At 40.4% G+C, this 13,595-nt stretch overlaps 1 protein-coding gene across 1 annotated transcript in view; it reads right to left on the reverse strand.

The window, feature by feature from the left end:
- Positions 1-484: 484 nt before the first annotated feature.
- pcdh1a (protocadherin 1a) overlaps positions 485-13,595 on the reverse strand; it is an 86,882-nt gene continuing 73,771 nt past the window's right edge. Inside the window, exon 5 of the mRNA XM_052568208.1 lies at positions 485-4,091. Within this exon, the coding sequence (XP_052424168.1) occupies positions 3,718-4,091 (374 nt within the window). The 3' untranslated portion in view covers positions 485-3,717. The remainder of the gene's footprint in view (positions 4,092-13,595) is intronic.

Consider the following 13,595-nt stretch of genomic DNA (forward strand, 5'->3'; position numbering starts at 1 on the left):
AGACAGCGCACCAAATGAAAGCCGGATTGATTTATTGTCTTTCATCTCAGCGTTATCATCTTTATGGCTTCTTCTTTATTGTGCTGTCGAGTACTGGGAGGTCTTGGGTGTAACGGTTTAACTCCTTGTAGAGAAGAGAATTAGGTTTACGAGACTGAGAGAATTCGAAGGTCTTGTGTTTTTTGATCATTAATATTGATGGACAGCTTTTGTGAAGTGAGAGCTTCACATTACAAGATCTCACATTCGCTATTCTGTTCTATTAAGTTCCTGTCAGTCTGGCGAAACCGTAACCTTTTCCTCTTTCTCTGTTTAAATAGGCAAAGAGACCCAGAATGGGAGAGAAAGAGAGAGAGAGAGAGAGAGAGAGAAAGAGAGATGAGTCTTATATCTTTGTCAGATCAATTTGCTTTATTAATGAAAATGGTTTATGGAGAGATCACAGTCTTTAGATTCATTCTTAAACAATGACTCAACAAGCGAACGTATTTCTTTGTTTTTATTTTCTTCACTCATTTTATTACAAACTTTGCAAGGACTTATTACAAGGGGTTTGTTTTCAACATGCGGAAACGGAACAAAACAAAACACATGGGAATCAAACAAACAAAGTCGGATCGGACAATCCACTGTTCACAATAAACATAAAATCTGATAAAGCCCTCGGTGACAGGAGCCAGTGAATGACTACGGTGCAGGCATACAACGGCCACATTCACACTGACTCGGCAAAAAAGATCAATCCATCCAAGGCAAGATGTGCACATCTCAATAAACACTTTACGATTTTTATATGCCATCGGCTTTTGTTGTAAGATTTAAAAAGCTTCACTTGCATGTACATAAAACTGTACAAAAACAGATCATCACAAGCATTTTTAGTCCTATATAAATATAACCAACAATTAAGGATAACAAGTTTTGAACTCTCCTGCAAAAGACATACTTTCAAGGCAGCTGTCTTCAGTTTTGGGGTGAACGGTGAAGATGAGTTTTGTGCAGTGAACGTCGCTTTAGCTCTCAAGAAAAAGGTTTCTGAACCGGCACTAACATTTCAGCAAGAACAGTAAACGGTTTTTACCAATTATCTTTGGAATTCATGCTCAACTCGTCGCCTGCTTGACACCACGCACGGGGAATGTGGAGAGCTATGTACAGAACACTTTTTAAGAGATGTTTACCACAAACACCAGTTTTCGTTAGTCTATGTAGAAAAGTCTCGCTCTAAGGACGAAGAAAAGACTCCCTCGTTCGTTATGGTTGTCTCATCACATCCAGACATCTAACAGTGAAAGAGCACACATCTAAACACCAGTTTAAAAAACAACCACGAGAAGTGGACACTCCTCCGTCCGTCCTCCGGCATTTTGGGCCGAAGGACTCTAGGAGTCTAACCTTAGAATTACTAGGAATAAAACAGCCGAGATGAAGCCAGAGCAGTCAAAACCTGCAATTCAGACTATCTGACTCAGGCCGGCAACAGAGTGGAGGAAGGTCAGAACCTGCTTCACTCAGAGTTTGAGTAGATGAAAGCCTTTAAGTGGTGGTGGAGTTTTGTGGTCATCTCTATCTTTTAGCCGTGTTAAGTCCAGGTCAGCGTTCGCCTGGGAAGAGCGCGGCTGCAGCACGAAGGAGGAAAAGTGAGCTGGGCTAATTACGCTGGATCATGACTCTCGTTGGATTTTTTTTTTTTCTATCAGAGTCACTAAATGGCTTTGAAAACAGCATAATGTGCTTTCTTTCCTTAGGGCGGGATAATCATTCGCCTTATTTAATCATGGCTACGTCCAGTAATTTCCATACGTTTCAGCCTTAATTATTCGGCGAGAGGTGCTGAAGGCAGTCACAATGAGGTAAGTGCTGTGAAAATTGTGACTCGCTAAACAATTGAAGCGTTTGGACCGGGATCTTTTTCTGTGATCTGTGCTTCCTTTGGGGGCTGGAGTGTTCGCATATGCCAACTGCACCACACTCATTACTCACCCTAATTAAGGAAATGCCCATCGTCAACCCCCCTGCAGACAAAGCGCCGGGATCTGGGCAGGTACTGTGCTGCAGTATGTGTTAAAAAAGTAGAGATATTGAGGCGATGCAATAGTAATGATAATGTCCATCAGATATATGGTTCTTGAGCACACTAGATAGTCATTGTCAAAATGGTCCCCCAGAGATTCTCGGAAACTTGGAGGGGAGACACAGCTTTAGAGCAGGTTAGATAGTCAGCACAGTGTCAAAGAAAAAAACTAACCTGAAGAAATACCCAATCAATGGAGGACAGAACATTTACGTAAAAAAAAAAAAAGAGTTGCTGAAAATAGGCAAATGGCGAATGGTGATGTGATCATTTGTAACATTTGTCATTTTTCGACCGTGGAAAAAAAACATGCACAATTGACATGCGAAAGACAAGACAGGATTATCAGTCTAATTTGTCCATTGTGATTGTTATATACAACTGTTTTAAGGCATTAATACATTTGTTCTTCAAACAAAGTCTAAATAGAGTGACACAACGATTTCATTTCGAACTGTAAAAACTATGTAAACAAAGAAAACAGGACAGTGAATATGAGTGCGGCGAAAAATGGACCCATTTGATGGAGACTAGGTGTGTTTGTGGACTTAACACACCGTTGAGTTAACACAACTCTACTGATAATTTGAGGGGAGGCAGGTGGTCTCCTCCTCATTGAGGCTGTGCTGTGTGAGCCGTAGGCGTCTTTGCGAGTGCCAGGCAGCGTTTGCACTATATCGTGGGAGTTCAGGAGAGATTCACAGTGCCAAAAAACACAAGTTCTGCCACGACACAAAAGTATGCACGCACATTCTCATCTGTTGAATAACGTGTTAATGTGCCAGAAGCCACTTGTGTTACTTTCGTGACAGTAGGTCCCCTGACACACGAATGCACAGACCGGCATATGTTATGGTCTGTCATAGTTAATCGCTGTTAAACCCACTGCCCACCCTCACCAAACACAAAACTATACACCATGCTGCAGTGCGAATATGGACATACAGTACAGCAGGTGAGGATCTGGGTCGTAGACGGGCACAACGAGGGTCATGGAGCACCATTAGGACATTTTTCCTTTCACTCCAGATCATCTATTCACGTTCCCATATGACCATTATGAATGTTCAGACCCTCGAAAGCAGTGGTACCAACACACACTTCAGGTGTTCAGGCTGATTTAGATGTAACCTGTCACTATTTTTCAACTTGAGCCTGATAGTAATATTCATATGTACACCATACAAATGTATTTACAGCGTTTTACATGTATAAAGACTGCTCTCCTCTGAGGACAGGATCAAGTTAAGAGTGTTAGACACTCTGGATGTGGCTCAAGACCCTTTTACAGCAGTTTCTCCTGCCCACTCCAGCACTTGGTAATCTATTAGAAGAAGCCATGAACATTCTGTAGGCTAGCGAAGCTAAACGTTTGCTAAGTCACATAAAAGTATGCGTTGGTTGTTTTTGATGGTATGCAAAAACGGTACAAACAGTTGAAAAGAACAGTAAAAGTGATGGTAATAAATAGATGAATGCATGAATAAATAAATAAATAAAATTAATCTACTTGGACATTATGACAATAGCGTGTTTTTCCACTATCTGATTGATATCCTGTTGCAAATTCGATGTTCTCTTTTCGCAACCCTGTCTCTGTAATTTCTGATATGCGTCAATCAAAGATGGTGGGTGTGGTTATCTCACAGGTATATCTCTCTTTTCGAGGCGTGATTGGAGCGGGGGCTGGTAGGCAGGAACTCTGATGTCACACTCAGAGGCACCTCCTCCAGTGGGGCGTGGTCACTTGGGGTGTGGTCACTGCTGGAGTAGGCACTACGGGAAGGTGGGAGGCGTGGCCTATTCTCCTCTCCTCCCAGCCTCACGCTCCCATTGGCCAGGCGTCCCAGGCTCCCCCTCTCCTGATAAGGCACAAACGTGGACAGTTTAGGGGGGTTGCGGGTCTTGCGGACGGGCGAAGGCTGACCGGGCATCCAACACGCATCTGAGTGACCCAGCTCGCTGCACTCCTGACTGCAGTTTCCCGTCATGGCAACATCAGGCAGTGAGCGAATATCTGTGAGAGGAAGGCACACACAAAAAAGCAGTCTTTAATGATGAGTACATTATGTTAAAGAACAGCAAATCAAAACTTGTTTTGATATGCTTGAGTTCATTTCTACCGGGTGAGTCACAGAGACACTGCAGTTCACCTAGCGTCAAATGTAAGCAACTAACAGGGAATACACAAAGAGCTGCCAGTGGTTGCTATGCACTGTGGTGTGGTTGCTATGTGAGAGGCAGTTGTTGCTATGCTCAGTGCTGTTGTTATGCATTGCATACTGGGATTTCTTCAGTGGCTACTGTGGGTCAGATTCTTCTGGTTTGATTCCTTCAAGTCATTTGAATTGAAATGGCTTCAAATGCTGACTGACGTTTGCTAGGTGCATTTGAATGTCTGCATGCCCAACATACGTGCTGGAAGTTTGGTGGCAAAAGGGTGAAAGGGCAATTCACTTTTCACTGCATTTATGTCCCTTGGGCTGCAATCCCTCGATATACATGTCTTGAATATTTATGTACATATACACATACAGGCACGCTCACATTCAGTATCCTACATTCAACACTAAATGAGACCCACCAAGGCCCCTGAAGGAAAATTCTGCACTAAGGCTTATTGATTGGCAGGTCTGAAATTAGTGAGCCTCTGATTGCTATCCATTTTCCATTCCACTGTTCCCTAATTAATTAAATAGGGCCGAGACCCAGTGACCTCATTCCAACAGAGCCACAAAGAAAGCTACATTAACACACACTCCCTGTAATCCGCCAACCACATGCATTCTTTTTCTGGATCTATTATACTCTGTGGACCACGTTCATCACACTTGGGAATTCACACTAGAGGTTTTCAACCTCTCAGTCACAAATCCACCTTGGGTTGCTGGATATGGAGATAGGGTTGTCGCCTTTTTATTCATCATACTTTTTTTAGCAGAACTTTTATAGTTTATTATAATCTATAAAATCCGTAAAAAACAAAATGACTTAATTCTATGACATTGCTAAGAATTTTTGGGAATTGAGGACCAAATGGAGGCATGCACATATGCAGTGTTATTTATGTTGTAATACAGAGATGGGGACTCGAGTTTGAGACTCGGACTCGAGTGCGACTTAAGTCGCACAAACAGTGACTTCAGACTCGACTTGAGACTCGTCCTCGAAAGACTTCAGACTCGACTCGGACTCGAGCTCCGGGACTCGTGAACAATGTTAATTTTTAGTAAACGTCAGATGAGCTCGCTGTTAGAGTTGTGACGTTCGCGAACGAACCGATTCTTTTGAACGGCTCATAAACATGAACGATGGGAGCCGAGTCACGGCTGGAGGGGAGCCGTTCTTTCTGTCACTCTTTTTTCCTATGCGTGTTTCACACAGATGCACACAAATGAGCTCCTCCGCGAGACAGAACAGTTATAGGGGAGGGGCGCACCCAGCGCAGGCCAACCCTTTATAGCGTGATGATATTAGTTATTAGTTGTGCACGCATCCTTCACGTGAGTACTCCAGTGAAAAAAACCTGCGTGCCTCTGTCATTGGGTAGGAGCGGAGCCATGACGTTTTGCACAGATATTCATTGCAGCCCACTTTGTTATTGTTCATTGACTTGAAGGGGCTGATGTCCTATTTGCAAAGTTTACAGTAGTAATAGTATGTAGACATTTCCATTTTATTTATTCTAATTTTATCTACTTTAAATATTTTTGGTTCTCTATCAAAATGTTCTTGTGTGATAACAATGTTCTTGTGTGGAAGTGTTTGTAGTAAAAGCTGTTTTGCACAGAAATTCATTGCAGCCGGCTTTGTTTTTGATGTTTATTTGTGAGTAGGTATTGTATGAATAACATAAGTCAGCGTAGCTTTGTTCATTCTTAAGCCAGACAAGAGGTGTGCAGCTATACAGCCAGGACAGACAGAAGGCCATTACTGAATCCATAAATGCAAAATACAGATATTAACTTAAAAGTAAAGCATTCTTGGTGTTTTTGTCATGTTGCAATAGCCTGTTTACACTGATTATATACCAAAATCAAAGTTGATATTGTATGCTAATAGATAGAGTTGTCATAATAACATATTACATGCTTTGAATTTCCTTATATATAGCTATGCAGTGTTCTAAGCAGCTTGGATGGGTCGCTGTACGTGATGCAACATTTATTATAACCAGAGACTTAATATAATAAAGAGACTTGAGACTTGACTTGGACTCTAGCTCAGAGACTTGAGACTTGACTTGGACTCTAGCTCAGAGACTTGAGACTTGACTTGGACTCTAGCTCAGAGACTTGTGAGCATCTCTGTTGTAATACGATGCTGTTGTGATCAGTGCGCCAAGAGTATGCGCATCAATAATAACGGACTATAGCATGGCTAATGTATGACTCCTGTTAAGTCACTATAGTCATCTTCACCTTGATTTCAAAAGTCATCCATCAAAAATTTACTAATGTGACACTGGTTTACAGAGGTTACATCGTGATTCAAAGTTAAAAAGTGTGCCTTTGAATCACGATGTAACCTCTTTACGCTTTTGTGGGATTGAGAAAGTAACTTTGCCACCTAGAGGTGGAGACATTGAATTACTTCTACAGAGACGCGAACTGTTTTGGATTTACACCCTTCAAACTTTATCACCTATGGGTATGAACAATGAAGCATTATTTAATGTAATGTTATAGTCATGCAATTGTTTTGAATGAGGTGTTGTTTTTACTGTGTATTCACAATGAGTTTGAGAGACTATAGAGCCTGACTACCGGTTTAGAATTACAATTTGATGCTGTTTGATGACGATGTGTTGATTGTGTTTTTTGGATGATTTTGTTAACCTATAGGGGGATCTTGATTGTTGTAATTGTTTATGATGTGGTGCTAATTATGTATTCCGAATGAGCTTAATTCTGTGCAGATGGAGCTCTGTTAATTGGTCATGTGTTTATTTTAAAAGAGATGAAATTTGAACATTTGTATACTCCTGATGAAGGTCGTGTGACCGAAACGTTGGTGTGATTAAAATTTTAATTTGCAAGTTAAGATAGTGTGCGGGAGTTCCTTATATGTTGATACGACCCACCTGGTCTTTATTTTCTATGCACCTATCACTTACAGGTGTGCGATGGAGTTCGTTCACTAATGTATATTTTATAAAATATTATTTCTTCTGTAAAGTACTGATTGAAAGGGTTAAACATTAATTGATTTATAATAAAAAAAAATCGTACAACTCCACAAGCCTCCTTTGACAAAAAGACTTGGGCTGCTCTGAAACAATCACAGTTTATGGGATAGGTTGTGGTTTGAAGCCATACACATGCTAAAATTTATAATTTGCTAAAACCTGGACGCGAGTCTATTTTCTCTGCTGTTTCATATGTTTTTCATATTTTATCAGTTCTCATTTTCTACAGACATTTCTAACATTTTAAAAAACTTTAAATAATATAACAAATTAGCACATAATTAACATTACACATCGTTGTCCATGTGCATAGTGAAACACTAATGTTTAGCAAAGTGCTGTGAATAAAACAAAATGTATTGGAATAAAACCAAACAAATGTGTCATTTTCCCCAATGCACCTTCAGGATGTAATGTCTAGTTCCAAAGATGATGAAGACGTTTATAAAAACTTATAAAAAAATAACACTGTTTATTAAAGGAAAACAAAAGGCAATCCAACTTAGAGCCCTCACAGACCTCATATTTAGGCCCCTGCCCAGCCCGTGTCCGACAGCTTATCAGAATTACCGGCCCGTGCCCAACCCGACCCTGTCTTTTTTCCCTCCTTCTCCCAAAACAGCTTATTCTATTGTTTGAGCTATTAAAATAGTTCAGTTTTGAAAGTAATGACAAAGTGAATCTATTGCATTTGATTTTTTTCATGTTCATTTAGAAAAACATTTGGATAATTTTTTGTTCTTTAAAAAAGTTTTTAGTTTTTTATAGTAACGACCAAGCCGCCAGCAGCAGACAGTGAGCCGATATTTGATCAATTTAGCCTTCTTAAATCATCACGACTTGCCTAAAATAAAAGACATAAATATAGATATAAAACAGTGAAACCTTGATAAATGTGCGATATATCAAATAGTTTGTGTGGAGAGTGGACGCTAAAGTGCGCTTTGCAGGACATGGAGGCGCCAGTGTGATCACTTCAATTTTTTCCAGTGGATGCGCTGTTATTTTTGTTCATAAAGGTAAGTGTATTACATCATTCATAACTGTGAAGGGTCTACTTTTATTTGTATGCACTTGTAGTGAATGTTACAGACATAATTCACCATTGTTAAGTGTAGTTCTGTACACTGTGTTCTGCATAACTGTTCAGGGATCGTGGTCCCTTTAAATGTTCGGAATGCGTGATGACGTAACACGCCGGTCAGCGCCATTGTTCGGTTATTCTGTTTTTGCTTAAAAATAAACTAGACATGCATTCGTGTGCTCAAAGTAAGAAGTTGTCCCTTGCAAATTACTGCAATTTCCACACACTCAAAATATCAACAATATGTTGTGCTTTTATAAAAAAGCAACAGGAGCGCTTCACAAAAATGAACCAAAACTCAGTGAATACCTGCCTCAGAGATATGATAAATATGTTTAGAAAGCTTTAAAATACTACTTAATGAAATAAATCCAAAAAAAAAAAAAAAATTCATCATAATTATAATCTATAAAGATACATTTCTCTCTAAAGGCGCATTTAATGAGGAACTGGTGAGTCAGGATCGGCACTTATGTCGATACTTTGTGGCAAGCTTAAGCCTATTGCATGCATTTGAATGCAGAACTGTTCAGCTCCGCTGACGCCACGCATCATTCATGCTGCTGCTGGCGGGACAATAAACACCATTGAGGCACTCTTTACTTTCGTGGTAGCGCAGCTATTTTTTCATCACTAATTGTTGGGTGTCTAAAGTATAAAAATAAGGAAAAGCCTAAAACAGTGTCTAAACTATGACGTGATAATTGGCCCATAGCCTGGCCCAAAAGGTGTAAAAAAGTTGCGGCCCGTCGTGCCCAGGCTAAAATGCAGGGCTCTAATACAACTAGTAAACCAACTTCAAAACAGTGTGCATAGCACAAATAATACCAGACAAAAGAGGAGTGAACACAGATGAACTTAAATACACAATGATAAGGAACTAAAGAGTGAAGAGACATGCTGATTAATGAATGTTCATGGTGACTGATGAGTGGCAGGAAACAAGAAGCAGGAAGGTGATATGAAACAAACAGAACATACAGTAATGGTGACACAGGTCTATTAATTAATTGCATTACTCACCTCTAAAAAATGAAAAATCATTTGAAAGTCTGTATATTACTGAAATAAGCTCATCATTTGGCAATCAAATTGTTTTTCTTTAAATATATATCATCTATGGAACCAAAATACTTAAGAGCAATAGCAATCACTAAATTATTCATGATTTCCATTTTGGAATTCCAATAGTCGTGAGTATTTATTATCCTAAGAATGTGCTGCGGACCACTAAACATTAAGAACCTCTGATCTGCACTCTCTGCCCGCCATGTTACCTTTCTCTCCACTTTCGATTCTTACTACAGTCCCAAACTACTTCATCTTCCAGAGACAGAGAAAATGATGAGAAAAGTAGTGGAGACCCTTAAACGTGCAAGAGATCTACAGATGGCAGCCCTGAGGCAGACGGTGGGGCCCAGGGGACGTACCTCCACTGGCCATGAACATCCATGCAGCTTTAATGCACTCATTAAAAAGAGCTCTGTGAGGCTCCACCGGCACAACATAACTGACAGTTCTCTCCACACGAAAACACCACACTGACCCCACCACCGCACAAACGTATGTATGCTTCAAAAAACTTCCAATAAGCAGGGGCTGACATGGTCAATACATCAAAAGAGGTCTGGAATAGTGTAAAAGAGGGCGTTTACTGGAGGAGGAAAGAGGCTTTATATCTCACCAAGCGGAATAGATCAACTCGCCCCTCTGGAACAAACACATTAGAGTCCTACGGTCCTCTTTGTGTGTGTGTGTGTGTGTGTGAGAGAGAGAGAGAGAGAGAGGGGGATAGAATGTGTGGGAGAAAAACTGTGTGGTGAACTTGGAATATAATTGCATGTGTAAGTGATAAGTGTGTCCGTAGGAAAATGAGCATGTGTGTTAGATGACGCTTCTGTCAATGCATTTGCAAAGTAATAGTGTGTTTGTACAATAAACGTGTGCTACAGTTGGTGTTTGGAGTGTAGAAAAGTGTGTTTGTGATATTCTTGTGGCTCTATGTAGGCAGGTGTAGCCTTGAAGTTGGTTTAGGTGAACTGGAAATGAAAGCATGCATTTAGATGTGAGTAAAGACAAAAAAGGAATCAAAACCCTTCTTTCCTAAATTTACCTAATCATGCATGATTGATAAGTACAAAATATTTTAAAATACTCTCAAAGTTTTTAATTAAAGCGGCATAACAGTTTTGTCCAAAATGGCTGACGGAGCCAAAGCTATGTATATGTAGGCAGGGAAAAAAACATAATTACTACACTCTAATATTTTATGAGTTCATCACAATATATAACAGTTCGGTCCCTCTTGGTTCCATTCCGAAAATGTTATATCAAAGAAGTAGTGTTTATAAAACAGTTACAGTATTTCTTATTTGGTGTGCCACAATTGAAGTAATTTTAAAATGCTCCTATGCAAACAACAACTACATTGTGGAAAGATTTATTAAAAAACCCGAAACTATTTATTCACTATAGGTGCCATATTTCAGTTGCTTACCATACACCTTATCCTTAATACAATCAGTAAGCGTGTTTACATGCACTTCACAAGTTTTATTTATTTGACAGAATTTAATTCAATTCATCTTTTTAAAATATCAATTACACTGTTACACATAATTAATAAAGATTAGAAACACGTTCTAAAAGAAAATAACAATATCCATCTCAAAATTGTATTCAATGTGTTACTTGCCTTTTTATTTTATTTTTATAAATATACTTTTGGTCAAAATAGTTTCAAAGCACTGAATTTGGTTATTGCAAAGTCCAACATACACAGACCCAGATAATGTGACTGCAGCACGGCTTTGTCCAGCATACATATAAATTGGCTGTGAATGACTGTAGCTTGTTTATAACTGCCCTTCAAAACGTTGAGTAGCTTATGGCATTCATAAATGTCTTAAAGGTATGTGTGTTTTGCCATTTACTGTGATTGGTATTGTGCATGGGCTTTGGACTACACTTTGGTGTTTTCTCTGTACAACAAAAGCTTGAAACCATCTAGGTTTACAGCCTTAATCACAGCGCACAGTCTGGTAGAGACCAAAGGGAAGTCAGAAAAGGAAAGATGAAAGAGCACAAAAAAGGTAAACTGCACGCTACAGGCGCTTTGCCGTGACCACCTTAGCATGCAAAACTTGCCCGTCCTTCATTTTAAGACACATGTAAGGGTGGGTTTGCAGTGTTCTTGCATCAGGGAACCAGTGGGATGACTGGTCTCGTGGATCTGTGGCAGGTTTCGTTTCTGTCTGATCTCCAGCCGAGGGGGAGTGGGGAGGGGAAATGGGCATGTTGCTCTTCCTGAGATTTCACAGAACACCTCCTGTTTGATCCGGCGTGCACACTTTCTAACGTACCCTCAGCCTTTTGCCCTCTCTCTGTCTCTCTGTCTCTCTGATCCTCTTTTTTCTAGTGCTTTTTCCGAATGACTCTCTCTACCTTGCTTTTCTGCTTTTATTCTCCCACCCCCTCCCATCCTCTTTTACTTTTTCTCGCGCCTGCCACTTTTTCTCTCCCTTCGTTACCCTCCCTCCATCTCTTTCCTTCTACCTGCTGCTTCTGAGTGCGCCACTGTGCTCTAATCAGCTGGAAATTACAGTCCAGTTCACGGAAAAGCACACCAGATGAAAAGAATCTGTCTGACTCCACAATTGTCCACGGTTTTAATCAAATGTGCAAAATGCTCATGTAATTATAAGAATCTATTATCAAAAATCAGTTGCCCTGTGGTTAACCACGAAAAAAAAAACAATGATGTCTATATTTCTGTAATAATTTGTGGCAACCGTCTTCTTGCGGAGGGAAAATGCCACAGCTTGGTTTTGCCTGACATGCTGAGGTTATTATCAGACACAGAAGCTCCTCTAACAAGCTGGCACTGCTGAGTACATCATGTTACTCTCTAGAGCAACCAGGAAAGACAAAGAGAATGAGAGAAATCAGCCGAGAAAATAACACCAAATAAGACAGATCTTGGGATCCTTCACATAATGGCAAAGATATCCCAAAATGGATACATATTTAAGAAGTAATGATGGCAGATTTTCAGGTGCTGAAGCATTATGGACGTCTATTATCCTGTTTTGTCTCTGTGACAAGGCAATTTCTGAAAGCAGGTCATTTCTCTGTTATAAAACCCTTCATATTTGGGGTGAGGGGCCTTTGAAGGCACAACAAGTAGCATTTCTACCAACTGATCATGTCTACCCATCCGTCAGTCTCTACCGACTCAGCATGGGGCTTTTGTTAAGCTAATCTCAGCCTCTAAAATTTTCACTACAGAAAGTACAAAAAAGATTTCAAGGAAGATTTGATTCATTATTGAACACAGTCCTACTCTATTTTTGTACTTGTGAGTGTGTTGATTGCAGCTTGGAGCATTTGGGCTGCTGCGGTTATCTTTGGTCTCCATTTTTGTTTGCCGTGCTGTGCCATGGCTTTCCATTGGAGAAGGAACAGAATTGATGAGAAGCTTCTTCTAGAAGACCTAAAGATCCTCCAAGTAGAGGTCTGTGTGGGATTGATTTTTTTAGTCTTGTTTCCACAAGATTATGTCCAGTTAGAGAATATACAAACCCAGCACTTGTAAACAATTTCTACCTTAAAACAACTTCTATTTTATTTTTAGATATTTATATTTTGTGGCAGTCCCACAAGTGATTTTTATCTCGCACTTCCTGCATGCACATTGTTATCTTCCCTGTTGTACTCAGAGATGTAGAACTTTGTGTTGAATGCAGACCTCTACCTTTAAGAGAGGATAGGGAGAGAGGTTCGGAGGTGGTGCAGCCATTTTGATGAACTGATTAGCCACTCGCTTCTGCCAGGTCCTCCTGATGGGCAGCAATTTTTGGGCTAGGGATCATTTTCCTCTTGGCGCCAGAGTGGTGCTGCTTGGCTGTAGCAGGGTCCTGGGTTTTATTATGGTGATTGCTGGCGCTTGTATGGTCGTATCTGGCTTTGATGCAACACACTTTGGCACTATCAGTTTGCTGTTGGATTATGGGGTAACAATTAAAATCTGGCTTTCTGGTGTGTGACTGTATAATCACAAAGCATTAGAGCATGGAGCGAATGGGCAATGGTGTGTATGGCCGCATCAATACGTGCGAGGGAACGTGACTGTGTTCTGTCTGCGGATTTACAGCGTATGTTTGACTACACGGACCGTGTTGCCATTGGCTTTCTGGTGAAGATGGAGAGTGGCCGCAGTGGACTTGCTCCTCTCAGCACTGCTGAAAATA

The sequence above is a fragment of the Carassius gibelio genome, chromosome B10 (genome assembly GCF_023724105.1).
Source record: "Carassius gibelio isolate Cgi1373 ecotype wild population from Czech Republic chromosome B10, carGib1.2-hapl.c, whole genome shotgun sequence".
In the NCBI taxonomy this organism is placed as follows: Eukaryota; Metazoa; Chordata; class Actinopteri; order Cypriniformes; family Cyprinidae; genus Carassius; species Carassius gibelio.